The 25992-nt window shown below is 35.3% G+C and overlaps 1 protein-coding gene across 3 annotated transcripts in view; it reads right to left on the reverse strand.

Annotated features, from left to right (window-relative positions):
* Positions 1 to 25992, reverse strand: part of ST7L (suppression of tumorigenicity 7 like) — an 82122-nt gene that overhangs the window by 27108 nt on the left and 29022 nt on the right. For all 3 annotated transcript variants that reach the window (XM_043575858.1, XM_043575857.1, XM_043575856.1), the window contains exons 8-13: positions 25537 to 25634; positions 25152 to 25266; positions 22440 to 22512; positions 21132 to 21234; positions 5341 to 5491; positions 1142 to 1234 (exon numbers count right to left, since the gene is read on the reverse strand). In XM_043575858.1, coding sequence (XP_043431793.1) covers positions 1142 to 1234; positions 5341 to 5491; positions 21132 to 21234; positions 22440 to 22512; positions 25152 to 25266; positions 25537 to 25634 — 633 coding nt within the window. The remainder of the gene's footprint in view (positions 1 to 1141; positions 1235 to 5340; positions 5492 to 21131; positions 21235 to 22439; positions 22513 to 25151; positions 25267 to 25536; positions 25635 to 25992) is intronic.

Raw genomic sequence — 25992 nt, forward strand, 5'->3', positions numbered from 1 at the left:
ATTTCTCTCAGCAAATTATGTAGGTTTTTTTTTAGTATACAAGCTTTGCACTTCTTTCATCAAATTATTCCTAAATTGTTTCTTCTTTTTGATGCCACTATGATTAGAAACGTTTTCTAAATTTCATTTCTGGATTGCTTATTCACTGCCAGTATTTAAATATGCAACTGAGTTTTATATTCTGATATCATATCCTGCAACTTTGCTGAACTTATTAGTTCTAATAGTACTTTTATGAATTTCTTAGGATTTCCTACATAGACGATGATGTCATCTATGAATAAAGGTTGTTTTTCTTCTTCCTTTCCAATATGAATGCCTTTTATTTATTTTTCTTGCTTGATTGCACTGACTAGGACCCCTAGTACAATGCTGAAGAGAAGTGGGAGGGGCAGACATCCTTGCCTTATTCCTAACTTAGGGAGAAAGCATTCAGTCTTTCACCACTTAAGTATGATGTCAGTTGTGGGGTTTTTGTAGATGCTCTTTATCAGGTTGAGGAAATTCTCTTTTATTCCTAATTTTTTCAAAATTTTTATCATGAATGGGCGTTGGATTTTTATCAGACCACTTTCTCTGTATCCACTGTCATTTATTCTAATAACATGATGCATTGCCTTTTCAAATGTTAAACCACTTGCATTTGTGAGGTAAATCCCACTTGGTCATGGAGTATAATCCTTTTTATATGTGGCTGGATTCAGTTTGCTAATATTTGTTGAACATGTTTGTATCTGTATTCATGAGGGATATTGTTCTATAGTTTTCTTTTCTTGTAATGTCTTTGGTTTTGGTATCAGGGTCATACTGGTCTCGCAGAATAAGCTGAGCAGTGTTCCCTCCTCCTTTATTTTCTGAAAAGAGTTTGTGAATGAATGGTATTATTTCTTCTTTAAATGCTTATTAGTTGACTGTTCTTTTAAATATCTTCAATTTTTGTGTTCTTTATCACATCTAACACAGAATTTTACCCCCAAAATGCATGGGAATGAACTGAATTTTGCAACTACATCTAAGTAATGGCTAAAATAGTATTTTAAACAGTATCCTGAATTTCAACCAAAGGCACTTTTAACATGAGAAAATACTAAACAATCTCACAACTACTTTTAAGTTTAGGAAAACTAGAATATTTACTTACTAGGTAATAGCTCTCTATCAGCAGTCTCTGTGCAGCTGGGATAAGGGTAAAATAGATGGCCTTTCTCTAAAGGGTATGGAATCATTCTAAAAGCTGAGGAAAAAAAATATATAGTTTGACATTTAATTCAGACTCACTTTCATCCCATACTACAAATCAAAGCTACTGTGGAGACATATTTTTACAAAATTTTCATACAGCATTTATTAATTCCTTTAGAGATATCTTTTAGATGAAAGACACAAAGGAAGCAAAAGAAGGAATAAGGGGAAGAATAAGATGTATTCAGAGCATGAAGGGAGTAGTGGATAACAAGGTTGCTGAGTCCTTCTTGCCTCTGTCTCCTCACTACAAACACAACAGACTTAACTCTGTGGGTATAACTTCCTTTTCTTCCAGGAACCTTCATAAAATTGCAACATGTATCACTGTTGTTACCATGACTGTTGGCAACCCAGAAAGAGTTCCCAATGGGTACTAACTTCATGTGTTAGATGTCACCAAAGTTTTCTACAAGCAGAATTTAATTTAGTTCTGAGGTCACCAAAGTATGGCCCTTTGGCCAGATCTGGACCACTATTTATGTTTGCAAATAAAATTTTGTTAGAATACAGATGTTAAAACTGCTTGTTCATTTATATATTATGTTAGGCTGCTTTCATGCTACAAGAGTTGGGTAGCTGTAACAGAGACTATGGCTCACAAAGACTAAAGATTTACCATCTGCCTTTTTACAGAAAAAAATTTACCTATCCCTGATCTAGATTATCACCAACTCTTGAAGACTTCTTAAAGGGGGAATCTTTGTTTACCTACTTAACTAGCTAAGTATTCATCAAAACTGTGATTAAGTTTTGTTTTTCCTTTAGTGCTTAGCTCTATAAACTTTTGTCAAGGGGTGCATAGGTGGCTCAGCTGGTTAAGTGTCCGACTCTTAATTTCAGCTGTGGTCACGATCTCACAGTTCGTGAGATACCAGGATCAAACCCGGTATCGGACTCTGTGCTGACAGCATGGAGCCTGCTTGGCATTCTCTCTCCCTCTCTCGCTGCCCCTCCCCTGCTCACACTCTGTCTCTCTCTCTCAAAATAAATAAATAAACATTTAAAAAAACTTTTGTCAAAATATGAATTTTGTTCTCCACAATAAAAAGTGGGGATTTGTCCAAAGTCACAAAGCAAATCAGTGGTAACACTAGAAAAATCATTCATAAAGAAGACTATTTATGAAATTCAGTGTAAGTCACATCCTTATTGAAAACCTCTTATGTGCCAGGCAGACCATTAGGCACTGAAGACACATACAGGATCAATGAGATAGAGTACCAGGCTTTGAGGAGCTTCTAGACTACTAGAGAGACAGCAAAAAGAAGCCTAATGACACAAAGTCATTCTGCTCCTCAGTTTTATTAGTCCCAATTTCATTAATCTGCATATTGTCAGAGGTAAGCATAGTGTCTGACTCTTAGCAAGTAGTTAATGCATAGATTCCCAAATTCTCTTTGTCTCAAGGATACATGGTGCCCTTCATGTCTCAGTAATTTTTTATGATGCCCCTAGGCTGAAAGAAATATAACAATTCCACTTAAGTAGTGGATCCAAACAACTTTAAAGGTTTGTGTGCTAACAACTTAGCAGTGAATTTAAAAAAAAAAAAAAAAAAAAAACTTAAAGGAAAAAATAATTATTTCATTTTTTAAAAATATTTTAATTTTTTAAAGTAATCTCTACCCCCATGTGGGGCTTGAAACTACAATCCCAAGATCAAGAGTCACATGCTCTACTCACTGGGCCAGCCAGGTGCCCCCAATTATTTCATTTTTAAACAACCATCTTTTCTTACTAGTGGGATGTATGTACCTGTTGGGCGCTGCATATCTTTTCAAACCTTGGAGTCAGATTGGACACTGCCATCGTCATTTCCTGTTCCACACTGATTTGTGTGTGTGTGTGTGTGTGTGTGTGTGTGTGTGTGGTACTTCTTTTAATCACAGCAGCTAATAAAAAACCGAGCTTTGCAAAGCTTTGACAACATCAAAAGAAAGAGACAATGGAGAGCCACCTAATGGTGAAACCTTGAACTACATGGAACTAACAATGATACCTGACACATATTGAATATTACTGTTGTTTCCACTGAAATTTTTAAATATGCCATGGCACTCTTATGAATTTGCTGCAATGCCCCAAGGTGCCTCAGTGCAAAGTTTGGGAACTGAGGGGGATCAACCAACTCCAGTTAATGAGTATTGAATTTATTTTTGAATTTTTAATGGTAGCAGAAATGCACTTTCCAAGACAATTATTATAAAAATTCAACTGATGAAACATTTTGATCAAGCTTTTTCATTTTCTAAATGATTTTAAGAAGTTACAAATAAGAGATCTGGTAGTTAATTGAAAAACAACCTAGTTCTCCAAAGAAGATATACAAATGGCCAATTAGCACATTAAAAAAAGTTCAACAGCACTAATTATAAGGAAAATACAAATCAAAACCACAATGATATACCACTTCACACCCATCAGTGTGGCTATTAAAAAAAAAAAGGCAAGTGTTGACAAGGATATAGGGAAAGTGAAAACCTGTGCATTGCTGGTGGAATGTAAATGGGTGCAGATGCCATAGAAAATAGTATGACAGTTCCTCAAAACATTGAACATAGAATTATATAATCTACCAGTTCCACTTCTAGGTATATACCCAAAAAAACTGAAAGTAGGAACTTAAACAGATATTCGTATACCCATGTTCATAGCAGCATTATTCATAATAGCCAAAAGGTGGAAACAACCCAAATATCCACTGACAGATGACTATATAAACAAAGTATGGTGTATATACACAATGGAAGATTACTCAGCCCTAAGAAGTAATGATTTTTTGACACATGCTACAACATTATACTCAGTGAGGTAAGCCTGATTTAATGAGACAAAGATTGTACAATTTCACTACAGAAGATACCTAGACTAGTCAAACTTATAGAGACAGAAAGCAGAATAGTTACCAAGGGCTGGAGAGGAAGGAAGAATGGGGAGTCATTATCTAATGGGTATAGAATTTCAGTCTGGGATGATGAAAATGCTCTGGGAATAGAAGATGGTAATGGTTGCACAACAATGTGAATGTATATAATGTCACTGAACTATACATTTTAAAATGGCTAAAATGGGGGCACCTGGCTGGTTCAGTGGGTGGAGCATGTGATTCTTGATTTCGGGGTTGTATGTTTGAGCCCCATGCTGGGTGTAGAGATTAATTAAGAAAAATCTTGCGGGGGGGCGCCTGGGTGGCTCAGTCGGTTGAGCGTCCGACTTCAGCTCAGGTCATGATCTCACAGTCCATGAGTTCGAGCCCTGCATCAGGCTCTGTGCTGACAGCCTGGAACCTGCTTCGGATTCTGTGTCTCCCTCTCTCTGACCCTACCCCGTTCGTGCTCTGTCTCTGTCTCAAAAATAAATAAACATTAAAAAAAAAAAAAAAAAAGAACAAAATCTTGGGGCATCTGGGTGGCTCAGTCGGTTAAGCATCTGACTCTTGATTTTGGTTCAGGTCATGATCTCACGGTTTGTGAATTCGAGCCCCACGTCAGGCTCTGCACTGACAGTGAGGAGCCTGCTTGGAATTCTCTCTCCTCTCTCTGTCCCTATCCCACTCACTCTCTCTCTCTCAAAATAAATAAATGAGCTTAAAAATAAAATAAAATCTTTAAAAATTTTTTTAAATTAAAAAAATAAAATGGTTAAAACAGTAACTTCTATGTTATGTGTACTTTACCACAATGAAAAGAATAGATTGAAAAAAAAGAATAGATTTGATATTAGTTGTGAGGAAAATAGTTCCATGACTTATACATCTGAAAATAAAAGTCTAACTTAAAAAATATTAGAACAATAACTCAACCACATTAAAAAGCTTATAAACCAAGGGATGTAAGTTTTCATTTTCTTTCCTTACAAATATGTAATTTAAGTGAACATATGACAGAATACCATAACGGCTTCTCATTCTGCTTTTCCTAAATATGGCATCGGTATAAGTACATTATGCATTTCTCCTACAAATAAACCAAATAAACACCTCTGAGTTCACTTTGAAACCAATCCTTACAGAAACTCAGAAATCTCATTTAAAAGGGCTGCCTGTGGATGCAATGAATAGTTGAGAGATTAGTGGGACATTTGGAGAATACTTACTGCCTTCCCACGTACACTGTAACAGATTCAGAGCACCTTCTATTCTCTTCCAATGCTGAAGATGGAAGAAAGCATAGGCAATTGCTTCACTATCACCTCGTTTCAGAATGTGTTCTGGAGGTAAAATTAGACTCTTCATCTCTAGTAAATACTAGAAAAATGACACACAGAGAAACACACCACAGAAAAGAGAAAAATTAAATTATGTTACATTCAAACAAAAAATGTAGACTCAAATTTTATAAAGTCCATTTGATTAAAAAAAACACACACACATTAAGCTAGTTGAGATGACAAGAGGGTCATACTGATAGTATGTGTATAAAAAATGCTTGTATATGCAAATTCCAAAAATCAGAATATCCCTAAAGGCAGAAATAAGGAGATAAATGGCTTATGTATGACCTTGCTAAATACAAAATAGAAACTCAAGCTGAGGAAATAATGTGAAAGCAAATATCTATTTTTCCAAAAGAAAATTAAGTATAAAAATGATAAAATACAATTTTGGAAACATTTTGTGGTGACATTGAATTCTTTTTTCTCTTATTCCCATTTTACAAGTGAGGAACTTAATTGTGAATAAGTTCAATTAAATTAATATTTACTGAGTGCAAGTACTATATCTATTAGGAAACACTATATTCTCTGGAACTTCCTAATGTAATGAGAAAGACAGATTTTTTTAAGTTAATAATTATAACAAGACTATGCTTTATTAGAGATATAAACAGTGTATACAGGAATTTGGATTGAAGGTATTCATGTTTTTTAGTTTTTCTTTAACAGCTTTATTGAGACATAATTTACATACTTTACACTTCACCCATTTAAAGTGTACAACTCAATGGTTTTTAGTATATTCACAGATATATATAACCATTACCACAATTTTAGAACATTTTCATCACTTCAAAAAGAATCCACATCCTCTTATTACCCTCTAATCAAGCAACCATTAATCTGCTTTGAATCTCTATACATTTGCCTGTTCTGGTTATTTCATACAAAAAGAATTGCATAATATATGGTCTATTGTAATTGGTTTATTTCACTTAGTATAATGTTTTCATGGTACATCCATGTCGTATCATATACCAGTACCTCATTCCTTTTTGCAGCTGAATAATATTCCATTATATGGATATACCACACTTGTTTATCATTCATTATTTGATGGACATTTGGTTGTTTTCACCTTTTGGCTATTATGAATAATGCTGCAGTAAACATTCACATACAAGGTTTTATGTGAACAGAAGTTTTCACCTCTCTTGGGTATATACCTAGCAGTGAAAGTGCTGGATCATACGATAACTCTATGTTTAGGAGGTATTGGTTATGATTTAGGTGGTGAAAATAAACCACTTGATGGCATTTGGGATTTGAGCTTATAGATAAAGACGGGTAAAATATGGATGAACAGATTGGGCAGTGGGGTGGGAAAACACAGGGGTTGGAGTACAGGCCAACCTGAACAAGGCCAAGAAAGTACAGTGCAAGACACATTTAAGGAATTAGTGGATGTGCCTATTAAAGAAGTTATGACCTATCAGTTCTTATTCACACATGAAAATTAAATGCTACCTTAAATTGTTAAAGAAAATACTTGCCTTAATATTGCAATCCACAACAAAAGCAGTATAATCAAATGTACTAATTACATAAAGGTGCAAACTTAACCATCTGTTTATCATCTTTACTATTAAAGTGGTCAACTTAAAACAAAACCTTCAAAAATATTTAGTTAGCTAAATACTTCCTCCAAAGACTAAGACCAGAGTATACTTCCCCTACTAAAACAGTTCGAAACAACCTCTTTGGTTCTATATAATTTGATAGCAAATTATGTGTCATAATGTCTAAACCACATTATTTTCTGTTATAAAAAGAGAAACACTCCTGAGATGTGTCATAAATGATACATTCTCACACTTGGGCTGTTATACAAACTAAGGAGATGAACAACACAAAGAGCTGAATTTGTGAAACATGTTTCAAAACTGCTACAAGCAGGAAGAAACAAAAAGGTGTAGTGACTTCAAAATTTAAGCCTTAGGCTATTAATCAACCTATATGTATACATTGTATCAATATATCTAAAATAATTTTTTTTTGTTTATGAAATGTGCCTTTCCAATACTAAGTTTAATGCCCATCTTTAATTACTCTTACTCCTATACCTCAATAAAGCTGGGGGGAAAAAAAGCTCCTCTTAATCTTGATGTCTCTGGCTCTCTCCTAAAAGTATAAGAATGCAGTCTGCTCATCAATTTATTTTAGCAGATGTCACAAGCTATGAGATTATTTACTAATCCAGTTTGGGGACTTAACATTTCCCATTCAGTTTCTTAAAGGAATGCAGCAGAGGTTGTGTCTTGGTCAAGCAAAGCCCATTTGCTGCCTGGTTGGGTTCTCTCCCCTTAGTGCCTTGGGCCTATATTCAGGAGGGTAATATTCTTTCTAATCCCCTCTAATCCTTGCCCATTTTTTTAAAACACAGTAAAAGATCACTCGCACCAGGCGGCTGTGGGAAAATGGACTCAAATAGCTGACCTCTGACATGACTCCTTATGTTCTTAGCAAGTGCGCTAAGAGCTTCTTCAGTAGGAAGCAAAAAAAATGCAACAATCACAGTGGAATCTCCATCATAAAAAGAGTATCTCATTTTCAGAAGAAAACTGTTTTAATAAATAAACCAAGCCCTTTCTATTAAAACTCTGCTTCATTTCACAGGTAGAGGAGATAAAATATCCCAAATTATTTTCAATGAGTTTTAGAACCCTGAAGTTTTAAAGCTTTACACTAAACCCTATCTTGGTAGTCACATAGCAAGTGGTAAGCAAAAGATATTCAGTTAACAATTATCCAGGAGATATCAATTTAAAACGTTAAGAAAATACTTGAACAGCAACTGTATATCTGTATTTTCACTGTTTAATAATCTAAGTGACAATTCTGATAGTAATCAAACACATATGGCACATATATTAGGAAATGATACTTAAGTTTATATTTTAAAATCTTTGCTATTTAATCATGAAAAAAAATCTCTTTTGCTATCTTATTTTTCATTATCATGTCTTACCTACCACCAAAGGTCCTTTCCAATTTGACTTTAAGGCAGAGCAATTTTTATTTTTTCAGTTTCTAATAAACTACTGAATTAAAACTGCACCCTCAAAATATAAGGGAAAATTTTCAGTTTAAGGAAATATATATTTAAAATATGTTAAAGGATTATTACTTATTTTATATCCTTCACAAACTGCTACTCAGGAATTCCTGCCCCCCAGTATAAGCTGTAAGTTACTACACAATGGAAATTATATCTTTCGTATTCTACTATAGCACCTAGCACACTACACTAATCAAAGTAGGCATTTAAACACTAACTGACTGACTTGATCTCATATATATAGTTAAAATGTCTTCAAACTCATACTTATATTTCAGTTTTTACTTAAAGATATTGTTTAACTCTCTAGGCAAACTAAAAACAAAACAAAACAAACTTCTACCTAGACTTTACTTTTCCATGAATAAAAATAGGAGAGGTTGAAAACTGAAGAGTGGTTGGTTTGGTTTGGTGTTGGTCTTTTTTTATGCTTCTGAAAGTACATGCTTAGTGTTCTAAAGTTCAAACATTGCAGAGTTACATAGGAGAAATAATATATTAATAAATTGGAGGATAAAAGAGTAAAGAAAAAAGGTAATCCAAGTTATATTTGTCTGGATTTCTTTAAGCATAACATCCTTAAAAACAGGATCAAACTTTTATATAACTCACTTTTTACTTCACAATACATCTTTACATCTCATCCTGTCTCTAACAGATCTCATTATTTTTAATTGTTGTATAGTATTCCATTAAAAACTGAGTTATTTTATAAGTTAAGAAATAAGGTCATGCTGAAATTGTACTACCATTCTTAAAAGGTCAAAAATAATAACATTAAGCAAAGCTTATAAAAATATTAAGTAAAATGGCTTTAAAATTCCAAAAAATGATGGGATCTAAAATTTCACTTTCTTTAACTTAGACAGGTCTTTATAGCAATGTAGGTCTAAAACACAGACATGTCTACTTACCAAACATTTACTGCATGTCCGTTATGTTCTAAGCAGCATTTCAGACATAAAATGGTAAGTAAAACAAGAATTCTGCTTTTTAAAAAGCTCATAGGGAACTAAGGAAGAGACATACAAATAGACCAAAAAACAAGCAAAACAAAACCCAAGACATGATTAAAGCATTGAAGGAACAGAGAAAAGAGAGTCATTATCTCTGCTTAGGAAAAATGATAAAAGATACTTCTATACAGGAGGCAACAGATGAGCAGAATCCTGAAGAATGAGTAGAAAGTTGCCATGTAGAGGAGAGACTGAGCATATATACAAAGGTAGGGAGACATGATGAGACATGACCAATCTCAGGAATAACAAGATAAGGAGCAAAGCAGAAGTAGCAAGGAGTAATGTTGGAGACAGATATCCGGCCCAGACTGGGAAAGGCTTCTGTATATGCAATACTAAGGGATTGGTCCTTATCTGAGAGATGATAGGGAATAAGAAGGGCTCTTCAAGCAGAGCAAGTTTTGCTATTTAGGTAGATAACTATGGCAATGGCCAGAGTGGAGATGGGTTTATAGCAGGGAAACCAGTAAGAAGTATGTTTTAATCATCCAAGTAAAAGATGGAAAGTATTTGAAATAATTTCTATATCTTTATGTGTATGTTTAGAAATGCATAGAAAGGGCACCTGCGTGGCTCAGTTGGTTGAACATCTAACGTGGGCTCAGGTCATGATCTCATGGTTCCTGAGTTCAAGCCCTGCATCGGGCTGAGTTCGAGCACTGCATCGGGCTTGCACACGGTCAGTGTAGAGCCCACCTCAGATTCTCTGTTCCCCCCTCTCTTTCTGTCCCTCCCCTACTTGCACTCTCTCTCAAAAATAAAGAAATGAATATAATATGTCTGGCCATCACAGAACCAAACAGAAACAGTGGTTGCGTGAGAGAAGTAGAATTGGGAGAGAAAGAACAGGACTTTTTATTCTATAAACTGCTAAAGGGTCTGATTTCTTTTTAAAAAAGCACTCGTTACTTTTATAACAACAATGATAATGTTTTAAAGAACAGGTAGTGAAGACAAACACTGGTCAGTGACAAAGGGAATGGAGTAGGTGACTAGATCTGAAAGACATTTCAAAGGTTATAATATGAGTTAGTAATTTGGAAAGGGCAGAAGATTAATGATGAGAAGATGATAATGAAGCCATAAACCAAATTATAATAATAAGTTAGGACAGGCAAGTTGGAGAAGAAACTTATAAATAAAAATTTAAAAATTCAGTTTGAGACATATTGAAGAGGCTGAGGTACCAACCAGATATCCAGGTAAAAATTTCCACAACCAGATAGAAACACAAGTTTATAGACAAGGAAGGAAGCCAGATTTATAAGATACAGGTTTGGAAATTATCAGCAAATAAAATATAATAAAAGACATAAACCAAGGCCAGTACCCACTACACTATGCTGCAGGACCTTCCATATTACCTCCGAGTCACCTTACTGTTCTATCTGGAACAAATCAGAAATTGTAGGAACAATTTGTATTCAACTATTGACAATATACTCAGATGACTATTCAAGTCTCTTGCTTTTTCCTAAAAATAAAAAATTAAAGCTACTTTGGAAAATAGCTTATAAATAGCTATAAATAGTTAAAAAAAAGACATAATAATGTATGTTTTTTTTAATCTAAAACCATACCTATGCTTACACTCAAATTCACTTTAACTTTGAATTGCTTTGATCTTTATAATTTATCTTTAGATTACTTCGTTTCTATTACTTTGTAAATCTTACAACAGCTTTTGACCAAAAGCAATATAATTCTGACCTGAAGTAATGATAATGCTTTATAATCTTCTTCTTAAAAGCAGAGGTTAAAGAAAAATCTCTCTGAAGGCATCTGAAATTAAGGTACTTTGCTCTTGATCAGTCATGCACATCAAGAACCAATTTATCTCTGCAATTAGTTTTCTCAGTGCACATTCTATGAGATTGGACAGGCAGGCTGAATGCAAAGAGTCCACATTGATGTGTATTGGGGGAAGACTAAAGACAGTTCCCAGATAGAAAGTAAACAGAACAGCTGTATGAATAAACTGAAAGAAAATATAACACTCCTAGCAGTCTCAGGAGCAAAGGGAAAGTGATATTCTATTGCAAGGAGAGGGAAGGGAGACTAGAGAGGGCATTTGCCACAGGAAAACTTCTTTCCACATCATCCTACAGAGCAGTACCTCAAGAGAGAAGTGTTTTCTAGATCAACTCTTCCACCTAGACCACACCATAACATAACAGAAAGGCAAAGCCTTCACTGTGCCCTAACTTTGGGTCATGGACTTCAACACCACTTCCCCATTTCTCCCTTTACTACCGCTATGCCACTCAGTCTCGATCAAGTGCCTGTTTCCCTCTCATCTTTTGTATATGCTGCTATAATATAGGTAATCTGACCAATGAAATGTAAGCTTGAGGGGCGCCTGGGTGGCTCAGTTGGCTGAGCGTCCAACTCTTGATTTCAGCTCAGGTCCTGATCCCAGCTTCATGGGATTGAGCCCCACATCGCACTTCACCCTGAGCATGGAGCCTGCTTGAGATTCTCTCTCCTTCTCTCTCTCTCTCACTCCCTCCCTCCCTCTGTCCCTCTCCCTGTTCATGCTCTATCAAATTAAAAAGAAGAAGCAGGAGGAGAAGGAAGAGGAGGAGAAGAAAGAGGAGGAGGAGAAGAAGAAAAAAGAAAAAAGAAATGTGAGCTTGCTGCTCAAGAGCTGGTATCTTCTATTAGTGGATGGGACTCAGAACATCCTACATGCTTCAATTTCTGATCAACCAAAATGAATTTTACCTTTTCTGTATCAATTTATTTTTAAAATTCCCCTTGCACTTAAAGAAGCCTCCAGGCATGGTCTGGTTTCTTGAAAACACAAAACAGCTTTTGTTATAAAATAAGAACTAATAACTTTTCAAAGCTACAGATAACATATTCTGAAACATGTACTCAAATTGTTATTGTTTTGTTTTTAAATGTTCTCTTCCCCCAAGAGCTTCTACTACAAGACGCAAATTATCTTCAGGGTATTAACTAATTCAAATTAGTTAACTGCTGTCTCAATATCTTCACTTTTACCTCATCTCAACAAAAGAATCCCCAAATCTGACACATGCTAAGGCCATGAGCACTAAAGTAATACTCCTAAGAAAAAGAGTTCATAGAGGAACAGCTTAAACAGGAAGCAAAAATAGTAATGGAGGTGTAATAAAGCAATAATCACCATGATCAGTACTGTTGCCTGACACTCAGACATTGTGTTAAGTGCTTCATATATATCAACGCATTTAATCAGAAGGCATGATACTTTGACAGTGCTTTCCATGCTGAGTCAGATTCTTTTACCTTTACTGATGTACCATAAAATGCACGTATCTTAAGCATGCAATTTGATGAGTTTTGACAAATGTAGACAAGTCACACACCAATGAAGACACAGAACATTTCCATTACCCCAGAAAGTTCTCCTTTCCAGTTAATTCCCTACCTTTACTACCTGAAGCAACAACTGTTCTAATATCTACCAGCCCAGATCATATTTCGACACCACATAAGTGGAATCATTCAGTATGTACTCTTTTGTACACATTATATTCTTGAGTTTATCCATAGTTTACTTGTATCAGTTCTTTCTTTTTGTTGCTGAAAAGTATCCCAGTGAATAAATATATCACAATTTATCCATTTACTTGTTAATGCACATCTGGGTTGTTTCCAGTTTGGGGCTATCATGAATAATCAGAAGGTATGAAACATGTTCCATCCTTAAAAAAAGAAAAAAAAGCCTGACATTTTCTTTTTTCTTTTTTTTAATGTTTATTTATTTTTTGAGAGAGAGAGAGAGACACAGAGTGCAAGGTAGGGAGGAAAAGAGAGAGGGAGACACAGAAACCGAAGCAGACTCCAGGCTCTAAGCTGTTAGCACAGAGCCCGACACAGGGCTTGAACTCACAGACCATGAGATCATAACCCGAGCTGAAGTCAGACACTTCATTGACTGAGCCACCGGAGTGCCCTTGACAATTTCTATAATAGCTGAAAGATACACAATCTTTTTCTTGTTTGGTAACTAAAAAAAATTTTGAACCAAAACCATAGCTAAGTAATAAAGAACAAGTCAAAACCATGAAAACACATTGTTTTAATTTTTTGCTATTACTATCATAGTTACTGTACACAGAAATTCATTCAGTAGATTAAAAAAATCTGTACAATCAATATTAATGAGATATCTAAAGCAAATGCATAGCCTGAAGAGATTTATGTGATCTCTTTCTACTGCGTTTCTAATAGTTTCCAGCTTTAACAAACTGCACAGTCCGAGACCTATAGTCATTTCTGTTGTAGTTCTGTGGAAAGTTGCCCAAAAATCTTTCCTGCTAAAACAGCTTCATCCTATGTCATCTTACTGGTAAAAGTCATATAACATTTGGCAAATTTGCATAACAAATTTTTAAGAATAAAAGATTAATTAATTAATTAATTAACTTAGTTACTTACAGGTCATTGTTCATTAGGGTAAATAAGTTATTACAACCCACAGCTTAAGTTTGAGGAAGAAAAATTAAAAAAAATTTTTTTTAAATGTTTATTTATTTTTTTGAGACAGAGAGAGACAGAGCATGAACGGGGGAGGGTCAGAGAGAGGGAGACACAGAATCTGAAACAGGCTCCAGGCTCTGAGCTGTCAGCACAGAGCCCGACACGGGGCTCGAACTCACGGACCACGAGATGATGACCGAGCCGAAGTCTGAGGCTTAACCGACCGAGCCACCCAGGTGCCCCGAGGAAGAAAATTTCTAAAGCCTTTATTTTTTCTTGGCTTCAGGCTGAGAGGCAGGGATAGAGAGCATAAGTGGGGGTGGAAGAAAATCTGAATCTGTACATACTTCGTAACTTGTAAATCCCTCACAAAAACAGCCTTAAATACCAGAGCTCTTCTAGTTCATATAATACTAATGTTATTTAAGTGGGATATTATCCAAGTTGTTGGTCCTTAAAATTTCTCTAAAAAAAATAATAATTATCCTGTTTGAAAATATCCAGGTTAAAGTGTATATCCACAAACAGTAATGTAAGGTTATAGCACCACTCTACTTAGGTGGATTTTTTTTAAGTTTATTTATTTTTTAAAAATTTTTAACGTGGGGGCGCCTGGGTGGCGCAGTCGGTTAAGCGTCCGACTTCAGCCAGGTCACGATCTCGCGGTCCGTGAGTTCGAGCCCCGCGTCGGGCTCTGGGCTGATGGCTCAGAGCCTGGAGCCTGTTTCCGATTCTGTGTCTCCCTCTCTCTCTGCCCCTCCCCCGTTCATGCTCTGTCTCTCTCTGTCCCAAAAATAAATAAAAACGTTGAAAAAAAAAATTAAAAAAAAAAAATTTTTAACGTGTATTCATTTTTGAGAGATGGAGGGAGACAGAGTGTGAGTGGGGGAAGGGCAGAGAGAGAGGGAGACACAGAATCCGAAGCAGGCTCCAGGCTCTGAGCTGCCAGCACAGAGCCCAGTGTGGGGCTTGAACTCACGAACCATGAGATCATGACCTGAGCTGAAGTCGGGCACCTAACGGACTGAGCCACCCAGGCGCCCCATTTATTTATTTATTTTGAGAGAGACAGGACAGTGTGAGCAGGGGAGGGGTATGAGAGAGAGAGAGAGAGAGAGAGAGAGAGAGAGAGAGAATCTCAAGGAGGTTCCACAATGTCAGCACACAGCCTGATGCGGGGCTCGAACTCCTGAACCGTGAGATAGTTGGATATTTTGATAGAGTTGGCTTTGACATTTAGTTGAGGGGACATGTGTAAATTTCTACCTACAGATAAAAATGACTTAATGTTAAAGTATAGGGGCATCTGGGTGGCTCAGTCGGTTAAGCAGCTGACTTCAGCTCGGGTCAAGATCTTGTCATTCATAAGTTCAAGCCCCACGTCGGGGTCTGTGCTGACAGCTCAGAGCCTGGAGCCTGCTTCAGGTTCTGTGTCTCCCTCTCTATCCCTTCCCCACTTGCACTCTGTTTCTCTCTTTCTCTCTCTCAAAAATAAATAAACATTGAAAAAAATTTTTTTAAAGGTTAAAGTATATACACAATATATACTAGTTGAATATGGTTATATTTAAGTTATACATTGTAGTTTTATTGAGACACAAAATTCATCATTGTAAGTATACAGTTCAAAGATTTTCAGTAACTTTGTATGGTTGTGCAATCATCACCACCAAAAGTTTCCTCATGTCTGTGTGCAGTCAATCCATACTTCTACTTCAGCTCCAGGGAAACACTGATCTGCTTTTCTGTCTACAGTCTTCCCTGCTTGAGAAATTTCATATTAATGAAATCATATATGTTGTCTTTTGTGTCTGGTTTCTTTCACTTAGCATGAAGCACTTGAGGTCCATCTATGTTGTTATATGTACTTATAGTTTGCTCCTTTTTAGTACTAAGAAGTGTTCCATTACATGGAGATACTACAATTTACTTGTTCATTTACTTGTGTTTGACTGTTTCATGTTTTTGGCTATTGTGCATAATACTACGATTAACACTTGCACACAAGTCTTTGTGTAGACCTAGGTTTTCCTTTCTCTTGGGTAGATACCTAGGAATGAAATGGATGGGTCATATGGCAAGTGTATGTTTAACTGCAAAATTGTTTCCAAAGTAGCTATACTATTTTATATACCTAGCAGGAATGTACACAGTTTCTCCATATTCTTGCCAACAGTTGATTTTGTTGGTCTTTGTGAGTATAGCCATTTGAGTGGGTATAAAGTAGTACCATATTGTGCTTTTAATTTGCATTTCCCCAATGACCCATGATGCTATCTTCTGATGTGATTATTAGCTATACATATATCTTCTTTGGTGAAGTGACTCTTCAATCCTTTACCCATTTTTTTCCCCTTTACTCATGTTTTAAATAAGTTTTTTGTCCTCTTATTGAGTTGTAAGAGTTCTTTCTGAGTTCTGGATACAGAACTTCAACAGTATATGACTTGCAAATGTTTTCCCCCAGTCTTTGGCTTTCCATTTTCTTAATGATGTCTTTTGAAGAGCAAATGTTTTAAGAAGTCCAATTTATCAATTTTTTCTTTTATGGAGCATGATTTTGAAGAAATCTTTGCCTAACCTAAGGTCACAAAGCTCGAAGTTTTATAATTTTACCTCTTATATTTAGATCTATGATCCATATTGAGTTCCTTTTTATATTTGGTATGAAGGAAGGGTCTGGGTCCTTTTTTTTCTCCATATTGATTGTTCCAGCACCATAGAAAATACTATCCTTTCCCACTGAATTGCTTGGGAACTCTCGTTGAAAATCAACTGATCATTATGTGAGTTTGTTTCAGGATTCTCTATTGTCTTCTATTGACCTACATTTCAATATTTATGCCAATATTATACTATTTTAATTACTGTAGCTTTAAAAATGTCTTAAAATTGGGGCACCTGGGTTGGGGGTCCAACTTCAGCTCAGGTCATGATCTTACAATTCACGAGTTCAAGCCCTGCCTCTGGCTCTATGCTGACAGCTCAGAGCCTGGAGCCTGCTTCCGATTCTGTGTCTCCCTCTCTCTCTGCCCCTCCCCTGCTCGTGCTCTGTCTCTCTCTCAGAAATAAATAAACATTAAAAAAATTTTTTTGAATGTCTTTTTTTTTTTTTTAATTTTTTTTTTTCAACGTTTATTTATTTTTGGGACAGAGAGAGACAGAGCATGAACGGGGGAGGGGCAGAGAGAGAGGGAGACACAGAATCGGAAACAGGCTCCAGGCTCTGAGCTGGCAGCACAGAGCCCGACACGGGGCTCGAACTCCCGGACCGCGAGATCGTGACCTGGCTGAAGTCGGACGCTTAACTGACTGCGCCACCCAGGCGCCCCTGAATGTCTTAAAATTGGATAAATTTGGGTGAATTCCAACTTTGTTCTCCTTTCTCAAAATTGTTTTGGCTATTTTAGGTCTTTTGAATTTTCATATCAATTTTAGGATGAGTTTGTGAATTTCTACAAACAAGCCTGATAAGATTTTAATAGGAATTAGATTGAATCCATAGATCAATTTGGAGACAACTGTGGTCTTAACAATACTGAGTCTTCTAATCCACAAACATGGAACATATCTCCATTTATTTAGGTCTTCTTTAATTTCTTGTGTGTGTGTTCAAGATAAAAAAAAAAAAAGTATCCTCTAAAAGCATTATAGATTATCTAGAGCAGATTCAATCTGGATATATTATCTATCCAACAATTTAATTTAATTAGGGCAATGCCTAGGATTTCTACTACCCTCCCTTGTACCCAAGTGCCTCCATCAGTAGTTTTGAAGACCAATGCACAATGCACATCATCAGAATTGTTACTGCTGAGAATACACTTTGTATGAGAGGATTTGTGAAACAGAAACCAAGTCCACAACTACAGGGTATACATGGTCCATATTTTGTTATTCTTAGTGAGAATTAAATAAAAATTTTAGACATCTTAGTGATGTATTTAATTTGAATAGTTCGGTTAATAACAATTGCTTATCTTCTCACACAGGAAGATTTCCATCCCATCCTGGATAATAATGATACAAATCACTTCTGAAACGTTGACTGTGTGTCAGGCCTTCTTCTAAGCTCTTGAAGGATATGAACTCATCTAATCTCAATTAATAACTCTGAGGGATAAGAAATATTATTCCCATTTTACACATGAGGTCACTCAAGAGAAGCTAAGTAACTTGTCCAAGGTTATACAGCTAGGAAGTAGTGGAGCCAGAATTCAAACGTAGGCAGTTTAGTTGCAGAATCCATGCTCTTAACCACTCTGCAACATGAGAGAACAGAGCATTTCATTTGGAGTTATTTTCAGACCTCTGCTTCCAGTAATGGAACACTGGGTAATTCAAATCAACCCTCTCAGACAACTAGAAAAGCTGAACAAAATATTTTAAAAAATCCAATCAAATGCATCAGAGAATTCACAAAGGGTAAGGAATTAGCAGCCCACAGTCTAAAGAAGGCAAAAATTGGAGAAGTAAACCACATTTGGGGCTTCTTTTACCATAGAGACGTTTGCCAATTTTGGACAAGATGGCAAAGAGGCTGTTCAAACTTTCTGCCCGTTTTATAAGGCTAAAGGAACAAAAGTCAGGAGTTCAAGGTATGTCAAGAGTGAAGGCCCTGGTAAAACGCTCAGGGTTGGATTGGCATCCAGAACGGCTGCATCCTAGGAATAGGGGTGAACCAGATACAAACCCAAACTTTCATGGGCTACAGCCCAGTTTCTAGTCATCTAGGTAGACCAGAAAATATCAATCCCTGAAACTGAATTAAGGTGATTCTGTCCTGCTAATTGCTTCTCCTAGGCATCTAAGAGCAAATAAAATCCTCTCCGAAGGAAGATATTGTTATCTGAGGTTTCAAGTTATTTCTGCAATTTTTTCAGGTAAAATATCAGATACATAGTCAAAGAAAATCAGGCATCAGAGAAGACAAGAAGAACATAATGTAGCAGAAAAAAAAAAAAAACACATTATAGAAACAGACACAGAAGTTCCAGATATGGGGATTATCAGAAAAAGACTTTAAGATAACTACTTTAAACTATTTTCACAGAGATAAAAGACTATACTTTAAATTTTGGCAGAGAATTAGAAACTATAAATAGCAAAGGAGATGTGAAAAATAAACAGAAATTCAAGAACTGACAAATGTTTCAAAGGAGTGAAATCATACAGAGTATATTCTCTGGACATAATGCAATCATGCTAGAAATCATTGATAAAAAGATAATCTTCGCATGTTTGGAAATTAAGAAATAGCCAATTGGACTAAATGTATCTCTAAATCAAAGAGGAAATCAAGATGGAAATTAGAAAATATGTTGAATTAAATTATACACAAAATATTACTATAGTATGCAGTTAAAATTGTACTTAGAGGTTTATAGACTTGAACAAATATATTAGAAGGAAGAAAGACTGAAACTAATGAGTTAACTTAAGTACCTATATAAAGATACAGGAAATAAAAAATAATAAAATAGAGCCAAAGTAAGTTGAAGAAAGGCCATAAAGAGCAGAAATGAATGAACCAGAAAATAAACAGTAGAGCAGATTGTCAAAGCCAGAGCTTGGTTCTTTGCAGAGACTAATAAAATTCATAGATCGCTGGGGAATATGGTCAAGAAAAAAAAATGGTAGCCAGTGTTAGGAACTAAATAGTAGATATCACAACTGATCCTGCAAACATTAACAAGATAATAAAAGGATTTTATGAAATCTTTATGCCAATAAATTCTAATGAAATAAATTCCTAGAAAAATACAACTTAACAAAAACCAACACAAGAAGAATGAGGAAATTTGAATAGTTATGAAATACAGAAACTAAATTTATAATTCACCTATTAAAGAAATGAAATTTGTAATGAAAATCCTTCCCACAAAGGAAACTCCAGAATCAGATGGCTCTATCAACAAATTCTCTCGATTATTTAAGACAGAAATAATTCTAATTTTACACAAACTATTCCAGAGAATTTAAAAACACAGAGACCACTCCTAACTTATTTTATAAAGCCAACAATGAAAAGTACAGGCCAAAAACATAAGAAAAGAAGAAAGTGAACATAATTAAGGTCACAACAGTGGTTACCTTTAAGCAGGAGGGAAGGAAGCATAGTTTCTGGGGGATGGCAAGGTGGTTCTTGACCTCAATGGTAGTTTTCACTCATTTGCTTTATAATAAATCATTAAGATCCACATTTCTGCTTTTTACACTTTGATATATATGTAATACAATTAAAAATAAAATTTAAATTTATGGGACCAGTGTCACTTAATAAGAGAATGGTATGAATATTTGTTGACTGTCATTCTTAAATTTCAGTAATTTTCTTAACTCTATACTTACTCTAAGAGACTTACAACTTCAATTTCTTGGAGATTATCTTTTAGAGATTAATCTCTTTAATGTTTACTTGCTTCCAAATTCCATTAACGTACATTATACTGGAATCAACAGTTATAATTACATTTGGTAACAGATGCATATATTCTTGAATATTCTATAGTTCCTAACATGGAGCATTGCTTTTAAAACCCCAAATTTAATCTCGAGTGATAAGACACAAAGATTAACCAATAATCTGTATGTCTGCAAGGTGTATAATATAAAGACAAACGAGATGGGTATAGTTTCATCTGGGACTAAATAAACATCAACTCAGCAGTTTTTCTGGGAACTTCCACATCTGTTTCCTAACATTGATTATTTTAATCTATTTGTCTTCAGTCTTTGTCTATCCCTAGTTCAAAAACCCAGGCATCTGTCTAGAAGTAAAAAGCTTTTACAGTAACAGGAAATTTGATTTAATGATCTGAAAAATGAATGATCTTTTATTAAGACCATGCCATTTTATTTCTTCTCTATAACTAAAGTAAAAGGAACAGCTAGGTGAATACATTTCAAATTTTATTTTGAAAGCAATTACAAAGCCTAGAGTGAACTCCTGCTCCTATTCACCTTGCTAAATGCCTTTTAACATCCCCCTTATAGTGACTATCAAAATATAACAGACTAAAACAATTCTGACTCAAATTATGGAGACCCAAATTTGGTCTACATACTTTCATGAATTTGATAAACTTAAATAAAAGTAGTAGTTTCATCATAAAATTTCTCACTTTTGGAACATGAGGATTAAATTCCACAGCTCTATGAATTGCTTCCACAGCATTAATTTCTGCCATGCTTAGCCCTCTTCTGGAGGCTGTTTCAGGACAGAATCTATAAGAAAACCACAAAATGAACAAATGAATGTAAAAATCCATGATTTTGATCATAATCTAACTTCCTGAATCAGGGGTTTCTGGTGATGGCCAAAGACAAAGCCAAATAACTAGTAAACGTGAAAGTAAAGCCTTTATTTAGTTTAACATATAAAGAAAAGCAGCATAAGCAATGGAAATCCTCAAATTTAGGTAAGGAAAGCCTTCGAAGTCCATTGAAGGCACACTCTGGGAAAGGCAGTAGATATAAAATGCTACACAGGGACATCCAGAGAGTCTCATGAAATGGAAGTACATTGTTATTAAATTTTCACTGAGAGGAAAGAGTAATATTCCATTCTAATTTATATCAAGGCATAGTAATCTAAGGTGAAAAAAATGGTTGCCATTTGGTTGGTTTCTGAAAATTTTATCTGTGGAATAAAGAGAAATTCATTAAGGGCAGCCCAAAGGATAAAGATAAACAGAATAACTTGAAATTATAATCTCAGAACAGATAGTATGAAACTATTTCCCCACCACACACCTTATCAGTACCATTATAGCTACTCTCTGTACTTTCTAGCATTGCTTTAAGCATTTAACACACACAATCCTCACACACCCATGCTTTATTCTCACTTTACAGAGAGGAAGAGACTCAAACTGATTAACATGCCCAAAGTTCCACAGCTGGTATGCAGTAGACTTTGAATTGGAATCCAGGATTAGTATAGCTCTAAAAACCTTGCTTTTTCCACTACACTAGTAAGAAGCCTCACAAGATCAAGGGTTATTCAAAAGGAAGTAGAGAGGAAAAAGCATTGTTTAAAGTCGGTGGTGAATCTGTTTCCGATTCTGTGTCTCCCTCTCTCTCTGCCCCTCCCTCGTTCATGCTCTGTCTCTCTCTGTCCCAAAAATAAATAAAAACGCTGAAAAAAAAAATTTATAAAGTCGGTGGTGAAAAACATAACACAGTTTCCCCTGCTATCTGTGAGTGTTTCTATCAAACCTTTCCTTAAGCTGGAATGGCATAAAGTGAAGAAGCAATTAACTTTTCATGAAAGTGAGAATCCTGTTTGGATTTCTTTCGGTTAGTGAACACATATATTAATGCAGGTCTCTTGCAAAAGCGAGGTGGCATAAAGTAAACTTTCAGACAGCAGGAGAAACCCATGTTGAGTTTAGCAGTCTTTCTAAATTACTGTAGTTTTCATTACTTACTTATCTGAAACAGTCCTTGTCTTCAATAGTGCTGCTGTGTAACAGATTGCTGCTGACTTTGGAAGGCTTATATCTGTAATTGTAATTTTCAACTCAGGTAAGAATTACAAAACATATCTTAAGACATTTTTAATAAGAATAATTCATGATACAAAATCAACAGATGCAACACAGTAGTAGAAGCATGTGGACATGTAGTTAGACACGCAGACCTGAGTTTTAATCCTGATTCTAGTATTTACTAGCTATGCATCCTTGAACTAGTAGCAACTTCTTTAACCTTTAACCTTAGTTTTCTCTTCTCAGAATAGAGAAGTAATACTTTTCTGGCAGAGAGTAAATTAAATTATGTCTGTGAAAGCCCTCATACAATGGTGAAAAGCACTCAACAAATGTTTATGCTATGCTTACATAGGAGTATTCAGGGAAAAACATTTAGTTATAGCTGGAAATACTGAAAATTCCACCTTTCACAGAGAAAAACTAAGATTAAAAAAATAGAAATACTTAATAGTAGTTAAATCCAGGTAATACAACAGATGATTTTAATTCTTTCTCCTTACAATATTTCTGTATTTTCTACATTTTCTTAAATGACTTTTTAAAAAAATTAAAAAAATTAATCAGGAATTATAATATAATTAGTTATATAAATCCTTTCTTAAAGAATGCACACGGGCGCCTGGGTGGCGCAGTCGGTTAAGCGTCCGACTTCAGCCAGGTCACGATCTCACGGTCCGGGAGTTCGAGCCCCGCGTCGGGCTCTGGGCTGATGGCTCAGAGCCTGGAGCCTGTTTCCGATTCTGTGTCTCCCTCTCTCTCTGCCCCTCCCCCGTTCATGCTCTGTCTCTCTCTGTCCCAAAAATAAATAAACGTTGAAAAAAAAATTTTTTTTATAAAAAAAAAAAAAAGAATGCACACAATAATGTTATCAGGGAAGTAGGACTTGAGGACCTTGAGTTTTATTTTATTTTATTTTAATTTGTTTTAAATTTTTTTAGCGTTTTTTTGTTTTTGTTTTTTTTATTTTTGAGAGAGAGAGACAGAGCATGAACGGGGGAGGGGCAGAGAGAGAGGTAGACACAGAATCCGAAGCAGGCTCCAGGCTCTGAGCCATCAGCCCAGAGCGCAACGCGGGGCTCGAACTCACAGACCGCGAGATTGTGACCTGAGCTGAAGTCAGACGCTTAACCGACTGAGCCACCCAGGCGCCCCGAGGACCTTGAGTTTTAGATTCCAGAATTATACCAGCAAATAGAGAACTAAAGAAATAAATCTGTAGAGTGCCTGGGTAGCTCAGTTGGTTGAGCGTCCAGCTTTGGCTCAGGTCATGATCTCATGGCTTGTGAATTCAAGCCCTGCATCAGGCTTGACAGCTCAGAGCCTAGAGCCTGCTTCCAATTCTGTTGCCTCAATCTCTGCCTCTCCCCGGCTTGCACTCTCCCTCTCTCAAAAATTAATAAACATTAAAAAAAGAAAGAAAGAAAGAAATTTGCTTTTAACTTCTACAAGATTCTAGAACAGTAAAAACTCCAGAATCATAAAATCAACTGAAAACACAGAAGCATATCTAAGTTGTTAGTTTTATTTTGAATGAATCAGGTCCTATCTGATTTTTAGTATTTGGTTCCTAAGCTTGGTCATGTAAATATCATAAGCAGGCCATGTACCCAATAAATTACATATGGAAAGAATTTCTCACAAATTTCTTCATGAGCCTACACTATTGTGAAGCACTTCCTAAGAATTCCAGATGTTTCAAAGAAATAAATTTCTCTTTCCAAGGGTAACACATTTCAAACTTTCCAAGTCATGGGGATTCCCAAACTAATGGATAGGAACTTATAACAGAACAAGGATGAATAAGTGACTTGTACATGCTCTGTTACAGTAAAAGATATGACCAGAAACATTATGCTATGCTTCTTAAAAATTCTCCCAACTCCATTTGTGGTGAACTGTCACTGTTTAGTATAATAATAAATAGCCAATACATACTGACTTTTTAGTATTGGAAGACTAGTAAACAAAGAAATGGAACACCTGGATTTAAGTGCAGGCTTACCACTTACTGGCTGGGAGACCTTACCCAATTACTTACCTTCTTCAACTCTACAGTTTCCTTGTTTCACGAACAAAAGCAAAAAAAAAAACAAAACTTGTCCTACCACTTCACAAGAGTATTATACAGATATGAAATAAATTACACTTTGTAATCAAAAAGCATTTTAAAAATGTTATTCTGAATTACTCATGCAACTTGTTAACGGTCTCTGATAGTCCAAAACAAATAAGGCACCATCCTATGTCTATGGCACCCCATACTTTTCCAATTATCTCACCTAACACACTATGCTTCAATACAACTACTATTCATTTGTCTGTATGTTCCTTTGCTAAACTGTAAATCCTACAAGGACTAAGTCCATGTCTTCTCATTCACCACTGTATTCCAAGTGCCTCACTCCTATTGGGTGCTGAATAAACAAATGAATAAATCTTTACAGAAGAAAAGTTCCTCCCTGCAGGCTTTTGCTCCCAAAAGTCCTGATAAAGAAAGTACTTAATATAACTGTATCCATGGATTCTAAATACTGACTGTTTAGAATAGGAAGAGAAAATCAAAGAAATACCAGAACAGAATCATATTTATGATTACATAATTGAAAAAATATTTTAACCATGCTATCAACTAAGTCAATTATCACTCACCATCATATTTTGCTAGGACTGCCTGAACATCTGCATAGGCCTGTAATTCTAAAAGTGATTCTAGGAGATTCTCATGGATGTTCAACATGGTAAGAGGAGGAAATTCTTTCATCAGCTGTACATTAAAAGGAAAAAAAAGATTAAAATTATAGCAAAGCAACTCAACAGAGCTGAATCTGATTCATTAAAGTAGAAATTCTTTAGTGTCTTAACAAAACTGTGAAGACTCAACCCTTAAGAAATGTACGTATATTAAATAAATATCTTGTTATAAAGACTACCATTTAAAAAATAATGATTTTGCATTAAAATAACTGGCAACTTAAACCACATTTTCAGTTTTTCAAGGAAAAATTATAAATATCCAATCATCAAATTTACTTACATCTCTCATTATTTTTACTGCTTCTCTTATTCTTCCTAATTTTCTTGCACACATTGCTAATCTTCTTTTAATATATACCAGTACATTCGTATCTCTTCCTATTAAAAAAAAAAAATGACACAGCTATCACTTTGTATTATGACCTACTATTTCATTAACATATTATCCATTAATTTTATTGGCTTACCCTGGAAGCTTCAATTAAAATTAAATTGTTTCCAAATGGAATGATTATTGAATTTGGGTGATGAACATTGAATGAGAGTTCATTATGCTATTTTTGTGTATGTGTGAAGTTTTTTATGGTAAAAGCTTAAAATCTTTCTATATATACAGAATTACTTTTGCCTCTAACAGTAAGTAATCTGAGTACATTATAAATTAATTTGTGTATACTCGACAAGTATATTTTAATATTAACATAGAAGAAATATATACATTAAATAGAAAAAATAA

This window comes from Prionailurus bengalensis, chromosome C1, assembly GCF_016509475.1.
Source record: "Prionailurus bengalensis isolate Pbe53 chromosome C1, Fcat_Pben_1.1_paternal_pri, whole genome shotgun sequence".
Taxonomy (NCBI): domain Eukaryota; kingdom Metazoa; phylum Chordata; class Mammalia; order Carnivora; family Felidae; genus Prionailurus; species Prionailurus bengalensis.